General features: G+C 34.3%; 1 protein-coding gene and 1 non-coding gene across 2 annotated transcripts; both read left to right on the forward strand.

Annotated features, from left to right (window-relative positions):
• The first annotated feature begins 3548 nt into the window (after positions 1–3548).
• Positions 3549–8055, forward strand: LOC143601648 (uncharacterized). The gene is made up of 8 exons (XM_077079007.1): positions 3549–3777; positions 4506–5987; positions 6068–6229; positions 6294–6345; positions 6419–6567; positions 7322–7408; positions 7491–7619; positions 7719–8055. Exons 1-8 carry the CDS (start codon positions 3703–3705, stop codon positions 7800–7802), a joined length of 2220 nt encoding a protein of 739 aa, XP_076935122.1. The 5' UTR covers positions 3549–3702; the 3' UTR covers positions 7803–8055.
• A 237-nt stretch (positions 8056–8292) lies between these two features.
• On the forward strand, positions 8293–8363 carry TRNAG-GCC (transfer RNA glycine (anticodon GCC)). Its single transcript has one exon. It is a non-coding gene; the product is annotated as a tRNA-Gly (tRNA).
• The last annotated feature ends 1459 nt before the right edge of the window (positions 8364–9822 follow it).

A 9822-nucleotide genomic window follows, 5' to 3' on the forward strand; every position in this document is an offset into this window, starting at 1 on the left:
CTCTAATAAAGAAAAATAAAATAGCAATAAATTCTTGTACATTAAGCATTAAATTTGTATTAATGGAAACACAAATTAACAAATCAACTTCAAAAGTTTGAAGCATGGACAATACTAACAAATAAAACTAAGAAAGGAGTTAAGACAATAAAAGAACCGAAAAATGAATAGTAACAATGTGAGGGGACACCAAGTTGCAAATTAATATATATTTAATGGTTAAAAAAATAATTATGTTTGGTTTGTAAATTTGGTAAAGAAGTTAAAGTGTGATGACGACAGTTATTGTAGCAATGTTTGTCATGGTGAAAGTTATACCGCTGGTGATAGTAGTGGTGGTGATGGTAGCAAATTCCTAGGGCGCTCTATATGATGTTTGATTAACATTCAGGTCTAGTGTATGCTCTTTAGATTCAATAATCGTTTTTACGATGAATTTGACAATGTGTTACTTGTGTCCTTAAGATCCATGTATCATTTTAAGAGGAGGAATTTAAGTTTATACTCATAAAACTCTAGCTAAATTTTCAAAATAATTAGTTGAATGATTGGGAAAACGATTGCTTAATGTTTGGAACTTGTAGGAAACTTTGTAATTTCGAACGACGATGCATTTATACTATGTTATCACATTTTAGTATGTGAACGGACCTGAACCAATCCAAAAGTTGTAGTGTCGAGTTGGTAGAAATCCAAGCACAAAAAGGTATCCCTGTATAAAAAAATATTGGATCTACCATTTGTTAGAATGCGAAATCGACCTCTGCTTCCTCTTCTTTATTGTTGCTACATATTTTAACTTATACCCTTTTCATCCCAAGAACACCATCGCAACTGGCCTTTTTTCTTAACAATATGGGGTTATTGTTTCCTCCTCACAACTGATTCAAGTTTACTTTTATTTACTTGATTAGTGTTTCTTAAAATGGGTGTTTTGATATCGTAATATGATCTTTTTCAGATTCTGTTTGAATAATTTCTGTTTTCAGACGGTCTAGAAATCATCACAATATGGGTACCAAATATGGTTTGATTTCGGTACACATGTTCATGTCCTATTATCGTAACTGATCTTTACTCATCCCTACAACATATAACAAAAGTAGTGACGGAACACACAAAATGCTTCGACAAAAAACCATATCTATAACTTTTAGCAAGCCATGTAAAACGTAAGTATAATTTACTTAAATATAGGTTGTTTTAATGCTAAAGTAATTTATAACTTTTAACATAGTTTAGTATACTAACATTATCATTACTTTCTAAATATACATCTTTTAAGCTTTTGATTCTTGAATAAATGTATACATTGAACGAATGTATGTTTCAATAAATTCTTAAATGGGACTTCTATAAATTATACAAACAAAATAACTTTATGTAAAAGGCTAGAAGCCTAGAACTTATGCCGAAAAGTGTGGAAGCGCTATGCCGAAATCGAAGAGTCTGACGTGGCATGGTAACACCATCTCCTAGCTTTGGATTGAGAAAACGAGACTATGAGATGAAGCAACCGACACAAAATCGCCAGAACACGATACATTCACAATTCGGTAAAAGCATAATGTTCTCCATCCCATAATTGTTTTATATAAAACAAGTAATGTTTTTAAAAGCTCATGAATATCATGATTAATAAAAAAAATATAGTCGAACCCAATTAATATTCTTAAGAGTAAAATGTCATTTTTGTTCTTGTGGTTTGACAAATAATGCAAATATAGTCAAAAAAGTTTATTTTTTGCATATGAACCCTCCACGTTTTTCAATTCTTGCCAATTATATCCAAATCACTAACCCCGTTAGATTTAATCATTAAGTTAGGGGTAGACATATCTTTCACTCTTTCTTTGTTATAATACTTATTTCAGTGAACTGCGGTTTTTGTCCCTGTGATTTGTCCAAATTTACGGTTTTAGTCCAATAGTTTCAACTTTGCAATTTCCGTCCCTATCAAATTTGCGATTTTCGTCCTTGTATTTTCATTTTACTTGCAATTAAACCCAAATATTAACCCCGTTAAATCTGGTCGTTAACCCATCTGCGTGCCCCTCACGTGACGGCCAATTTTGTCGTTTTTCTCCCAAAATAAATCTCAGTTCTAATTCGCAAGCCCCCTCACGTGAGGGGCTGGTGTGTATTTTGGGGAAAAAAGGACAAAATTGCCCCTCACGTGAAGGGCACATTGATGGGTTTATCGATCAGACTTAACGGGATTAGTGAATTCAGGTTTAATTGCAAGTGAAATGAAACCATAATGATGGAAATTGCAAATTTGAAACTATTGGACTAAAAGATTTGGACAAACCATATGGACGAAAACCGCAGTTTGCTGAAATAAGTATTATAATAAAGAAGGAGTGAAAAGACATGTCTACCTTTGACTTAACGATTAAATTTAACGGGGTTAGTAATTTGTATGTAATTGGCAAGAATTGAGATACCTGGCGGGTCCATATGCAAAATATAAACTTTTTGAACTAAATTCGCATTATTTGTTAAACCATAAGGACGAAAATGACACTTTACACTATTCTAATGAAGATAGTTAAAGCCTGGTTTAGTGATTTAGATCTAACTAATGATGATATTGGGTCAGGCTAAACGTACCCCCCTCCCTTGCTATCCATACACCCCTCCTGAACTTTCATTTCCCTTTAACATTTATAATTGACATGCTAGTCCCCTCTTATTTTATTTTATAATTTTCTCAAATTACTAAATAAAAACCTATTAAGTTTTTATTTTTGTTTTATAGTTTTTTTTTTATATTTTTGTTATTGATTTTATTATTTTATTTCTTTAAGATCTTAGTAAAAGTTTATTTATTCTTTTACATGTATTAAAAAGTTTTGTATGTTTTCTCTAGCTAGTTTTTTTTTTTTTTAAATGTATTCAAAATAATTTGATTTTTTTGTTAGGTTTGAATACATGACATTAATGTTACATGATAAAAGAGTCAACTTTTTTTTATATCAAATTGTATGTTATTTAACCTTTTTATTTATAAACGTAATACGTTTTTATAGAAGAATGTAAACTATCCCTTAATTAAAAAAAACGCTCTTTAAAAAGATTAAAGCAAGTATAGGGAAAAAAACATTTTTCTAAGTAAGAAAAAATATGTTTTTAGTAAAGGATTTTAAATATACATAAAAAGATAAATAGAAAAAAATTGTTAAATAAAAAATAGAAAAAAAAATGCTTTTATAAAGGTAATAATAATAATAAAATATAACAAATGACAAAAGAAACAACAAAAAGATTTAAATTGTATTAACGTAAAATTTGAAGGAGGGGGTATGTTTAGTAAAAATGAATGGGAGAGGGGTACGTTTAGCAGCACCCTTGATATTTGGTTTTGTAATTTAATTAAACTAATAAATAATAATATTTTGTTTCAGGTATTCGCTGGATTTTTCTCTTTATGTAGCAACTACAATTTAATGAGTTAAAAGTAAAAAATCTTACAAAGTAGGACAAAAGTCCCAAACATTAAAAAACAAATAAATATAGAAACATTGCTTCTTCCCCTCTTTCAGTTATTGTTCGTCACAGACGTTACGTACGTCATGAATTTGCACATCTCAAATTCGATACTCATACTCTAAATTTGTATTTGTGTTCTCCACCCAAATGAATTGAATTATTCGAATTCGACTTATTTGAGAATTTAGGGTTTGTTTTTGTGTGGAGAAGATGACGTCAGCAGCAGTGGCTGCTGTTACTGCTTGGCTTCCTGAAGATGACTTGCTCCTCAAGAATTCTATTGAGGTAGGTTTTCACACATCCGTTTAATCGATTCCATTGTTAATTTGTTATTATGTTATTGTCTCAGATATTTTAGGTTTAATTTGATGCTTTACTCTATGTTAATTGTAATTGAGTTATTTAATTTTGTTTTGTATTTGTTAATTAATTTATAGCCTTAATATATGATGTGTATTGCTTATAGTTATGTATTAGTGGCCCTAATTAACTTGCTTATAACATTTTTGTTACATTCTACTAATATTTCGAGTAATTCAGACCGCGCGCACGTTACTAAGCGTAGTTTGCCCTAATATATGCATTATTTGGGTCCTTGCCCTAGAAGCTATTGCGTTTCTGAAAAGAGTACAACGGGTCGTGCACAGGAACTTATCGACGCCAAAGAACTATAACTTTGTTTTCAGTAGGATCGGTTTTGCTATTCAATAGGGGGTGGCGGTGCAGCTTGTTGCCCTCTTGCCCACCACTCTGTTGTAATTGGATCCTTTTGTTCAGTATATGAAATTATTTGTGTATTATATTACTGAGATGTATGCTTCCTTTTCGTTTTTGTCTAATTATTTGACTATGGAATATTGGAATTGAAACATTTTCATACATCTTAATAGAAGAATGATATAAGGATCTGTTATAGGATGTATGAAATGTTCATATAAGCATATGCTTGTCATCATATTGTAAACTTAGCTCATTGTTTTTTGTTGATTTTCTGTTTTTGTTTTCTTTTTCAGGGTGGAGCTTCTCTCGAAGCACTTGCTAAAGGGGCAGTAAACTTTTCACGCAGATTCACGTTACGTGAAATTCGCGATCGGTGGCATTCTCTTCTTTATGATCCTGATGTTGCCACTCAAGCTTCTGCTCGCATGGCGGAACTTGAATTATCTGGTTCTAATCCATCATCAAAACCTAGAATAGACAAAGCCCCCGAGAAAAGAAAAACCAGAAGCATCCGCAGACATTATTATGCCATGCGTAAACGATTGAAAAACGAGTTTTTTAGCTCTCAAAATCTCGGTTTTTTTGAAGAACGCAATCTTCATAAGTTTCAAGATACAACTCATGGTGGTGATGCTATGATAGATGATTGTCTTGCAAATAATCTAGGGTTTGAGGAAAAAGATTTTGAGATCTTGCGTCGAGCTTTTCCTGAATCGTTAACGAGTATATCTACTACTGCGACTACTACTGCTGCTGCTATTGTTAATAATAATCCAGATCATAATTTTCATTTGGAAAGATGCAATAAATCAGTTGAAAATGAATTGATGGTAAAAAATGCCACCGGTATTGATGAGTCGGGCCCATCTGAAACTCCAAACGAAAAACTTTCCAAAATTGATAAATCGGTTTTTGGCGGGAAACACCATTTTAACTCCCCGGTTTCAGACGGTAGTGCTTCGTTTCAGATGAGTGGATTGCCACTCTGGAAAACAATGGAAGATATTTCTGCGCCCGATATGCCAGTTGATGATACCAATGCAGAAAGTCATCAGGTTGCAAAAGAAACATTAACAGATGGGTCCCACCAAGTTTCCATTTTGGCAGACAATGAGTTAATCAGTTTGATGGGTGTTCAAGAAGGTGAATATACAGATTTACCAGAATCTTTACTCGACTTCTCAAATGAGAATGATATTCTTTTTATGGATGATGCAAAAGATACAGTAGATGGAGATGTGCAAGAACGGGATTCGCATTTACATGATGCTGCCACGTCAGCAGTTGCGAGTCCTAACCTAGAAGAGTTGAAAGATTCCTCATTTCATAACAATCAGCATGATGCTTGTCATCAGGAGCTTACTGAAGGAACGATTATTTGTACTTTAAACAGAGAAGATCCCGATATTCCATGTAATGATGATATTTTCTTGCTGATTCACCCGTCCACTCAATTTGCTTCATCAGCTGGACCACAGATTGTTGCAGATTCTAGTGGCCCGCTATCCTCGTCATCACTTGAGAAAGATGGCGAACTTGGACTAATTACAGTTAGAAAAGGGAAAGAACTAGCGCCAAGTTTCTCACGGTCAGTTACAGGTGGACCAACTGTATTACTTGTGTTTAAACGCGAGCCATCTGATGGTGAATACGTTGGCCTGCTTCCTGGAAAGCCTAACAATCTTAGAATTCCTGGTCAAACTCGACCCTTGCCGCCTCTAATGATTAGTGGGAATGGAGTACTAGAGGAAACTGCTAGTAAAGTTGAACCTCAGGTAACAATAATATTCTAAAATTATGTGATATAATATTATCATTTCAATCTTATCTGAAGTTTTTATTTAATTGTGCACAGGTTTTAAGTAGCCCGGCAATGTACAGTGAGATGCCATTACCATTAGAACTTGGCAACGTCAAGATGATTGATCCAGAATCAATGGACGATTCGTATATTAATAATGATAACAACTCTGATAGTGATGGTGACATACCTTATTTTTCGGATGTTGAAGCTATGGTAAAGTTTTGTACTTTCATTTTTTAGGTTTTATTCTTTTATTAATGTTAATATATTATTTCAGCTACTTGAAATGGACTTGACTCATGGTCAGGAGTCATCTTTCACAAGTGAAGGTAATGATTTAATGTTAGTTTTGTAATACTAATCTTGTTTTATATATATTGTATGTTTTGTCACAATCTGCAGTTGCAAAGTATCAATTTGATGATGCTAAAAAGATGATCATGAGGCTGGAACAGGCGGCTCGTTCTTCTTTCCAAAGAGCCATGTCATCACATGGAGCACTTGCCATCTTTTATGGTCGACGCTTGAAGCAATATATCAAGAAAGCTGAGGTATGCAGATTAGTTTCTTTTGGTTTAAGAGTTAATTGCACACATGGGCCCTTGTGGTTTGATCATATTGCATGTTCGGCCCGTGAATGAAAATTGTAAACTTGGTCCAAAGTTCCACATTTGTTTCTTTTGATGGGTATGCAACTGAGATGTTACAGTTAATCTTTTGGGATGTTTTTTTTAACGGTTGTGTAACTAAGATATTACAATTTAATCTTTTGGGTTGGTTTCTTGAGTTCTGTGAAATAATACAAAAAACCAGCTGCTCAGTTTGTGGCAGGAGCAGGACTGAAGTCAACAGAAATTTTTACCAATACTGCTTGATCTATGGATTGTGATGTTATTTGTGTTTTGAAGAGAGAAATAAAAGAGAAAGAGTTAATTGCACAAATGTTTAGTCTAAGTTTGCGATTTTTTTCATACCTGGTGGCCAAACATGCAATGTGATTACACCACACGAGCCATTTGTGCAATCAACTATAAGAGAAAGTATAAAATGACGAGTATGCCCTCACATGGAATGAGGTTACTCAACCCTCAAAACTGACGAGCATTAATGTTTGGGGCTAAACGTGCACGGTGCACCCGTATACAAATATTACCAAGTTTTCAAGTTTTTATTCCAGGGGAGCAAACATGCAATATGATCAAACCACAGGGGCCCATTGTGCAACTAACTCTTAGTATAGTTATTAAAGCTGTTACACTTTAGTTAGATTGAAGCCCGGGATGATAAATTTTTTGTGTTTTGCAGGTCACAATTGGAAGATCAACAGACGACACCGAGGTTGATATTGATCTAAGAAAAGAAGGTCGTGCCAACAAGATATCCAGGCGGCAGGTGATAATCACTATTTTAACCCTGTATTAATCTATTCAACATGTTATATATTATATAAATCTCCCCTTGTTTATGTTGTCAGGCTATCATAAAGATGGATACAGATGGATCATTCAGTCTAAAAAATCTTGGTGCGAGTTCGATCTCAATCAATGGCAAAACAGTGGTTCATGGACAGGTGGTTGCACTCGCTTCAAGTTGTTTAATTGAGGTAATTATGTCTCCCTGTTTTAATTTCAATTAAAGCAAATATTTTGAAATGGCATTTAATTTTTTATGTACAATTGACATGTTTATTTCGAAATGGTAGATACGCGGGATGAGTTTTGTGTTTGAGATCAATGACAAGTATGTGAGACAGTTCTTGGATAACCAACAAAACGTTCCAAACTAAAGTGCAGTCACATGACTTTGACGGTATGAGAGGAAGCGCATAAATTTCAAGCGGGCCCTTCTTTTTTGCCTGATCGTATAATTATGTACTTTTGTTAAAAATTGTGAATCCTTGTCGTGTTACTTAGGATATGTATACCATATGCTTCCCCATAAATATGCAATTGTGTAGATTTGTAATATATATCATAATCTGTAAACATGGTTGCTTTATTTTATTTAGTCTTGGGGACATTGAGTTTGACTTGCTTTTCTGTCATTTTATCTTCTGTAACATCTCTGTTTCAGAGATTGATAATTTTTAAGCAGTTTATATTAATCAATTTAAAAAATATTTTCATATGCTGAAGAGCTTACTTGTTACAAACAAGTGAAGTTACCTGTATCTATCGAAACATGGTTAGTTCACATCAAAAATAATGTAGTACAGTGGGACAGGTATTAAATTTAATAGTATCTAAATATATTACTTATATCCACCATTGCACATAGCACCAGTGGTCTAGTGGTAGAATAGTACCCTGCCACGGTACAGACCCGGGTTCGATTCCCGGCTGGTGCATAATTTTTTAATTAACTCTTTTTTTCAAATGAAAAGGGACTATAATTTAACTACCCTACCCTGCCACTGTTTTAAACAATGTCTAAAGAACGATGCGGGATACAAACCCTTAAATTTAGCCCCCTTTTTGACCATTGTGAGTGGAATGTTGGATGAAAGAGACGTTCCCCGCATGGCCGCATGTAGTTAAGGGCGCACACGTAGATGAGAGAGATTTTGATTGCAACAGTGAGAGGTTGGTAATTGCTTTGGCACATGTTACAGAGGATGGTGGTGTTGTAGAGCTCATTAGTCGTTAGTCGGGCTGTGGGATGGAAGCCAGTGATTAATTGGATTTGAATTTTTATACATAAAATTTTCAATTTTATATATATTCCTAGATTGAAAGCATAAAATTACTCGATGTGGGTATGTCCTTTTGGGCAAGGCAAAGTGACGTCAACAAAGTTAATCCTAATGGTGAGGTTATACATGAAAAGATAAACTAGTTGACAATGAAAGTAGATTTGACGTTGGAGCTGCAAGAACTGTGATGTAGGGTTAGAGACTAGGATTGAAGGAGTCCATGCTAAAAAGAAAGCATAAGCAAAGTGGGGAGTCGAGAATAGGCGAAATGGAATAACGAGTGAAGCAAGGGGGTTGATAATGGTAGTTTATGTGATCTCTACAATATATTGAGGTAAACCTACATTTAAGTTGTTTTGGCCACATTGCATTATATAAGCAAACTGATGTTTACACTACATAAAGTAGTTATGTCTACACTGTATTAGATATGACTACAATACATTTGAAAATGTGCCTATAATATATTTAGGTAAGCTTACATTTCATTTGTTTTGCCTACATTGCATTATATAAGAAAACTGATATAAGAAAACTGATGTCTGCACAACATTATTTTTGCCTACACTGTATATTATGTAAGAGTAAACTGTGGTTTTCGTCCCTGTGGTTTGTCCAAATCTGTGGTTTTTGTCCAATAGTTTCAAATTTGCGATTTTAGTCCCTGTGGTTTCATTTCACTTGCAATTAAACCCGAATTCATTAACCCCGTTAAGTTTGGTCGTTAAACTCATCAGCTTACCCTTCACGTGAGGGGCAGTTTTGTCATTTTTTCCCAAATACACCCTATCCCCTCACGTGAGGGTGGCTTGCGAATTACGACTGGGGTTTCTTTGGGGATAAAAAAAACAAAAATGTCCCTCACGTGAGGGGCACGCTGATGGGTTTAACGACCATACTTAACGGGGTTAATGAATTCGGGTTTAATTGCAAGTTAAATGAAACCACAGGGACTAAAATCGCAAATTTGAAACTATTGGACAAAAGCCGCAGATTTGGACAAACCACAGGGACGAAAACTGCATTTCACTCATTATGTAATATTGGTTTTGTGCGACCGTAATGTGATTAATGATGGAGCTATGATTTAGTAGGAGTGTGTTGAGGTTTATTT

Source organism: Bidens hawaiensis, unplaced genomic scaffold (genome assembly GCF_021521415.1).
Source record: "Bidens hawaiensis isolate Kalapana, Puna unplaced genomic scaffold, B.hawaiensis_p1.1 tig00056909_1, whole genome shotgun sequence".
In the NCBI taxonomy this organism is placed as follows: Eukaryota; Viridiplantae; Streptophyta; class Magnoliopsida; order Asterales; family Asteraceae; genus Bidens; species Bidens hawaiensis.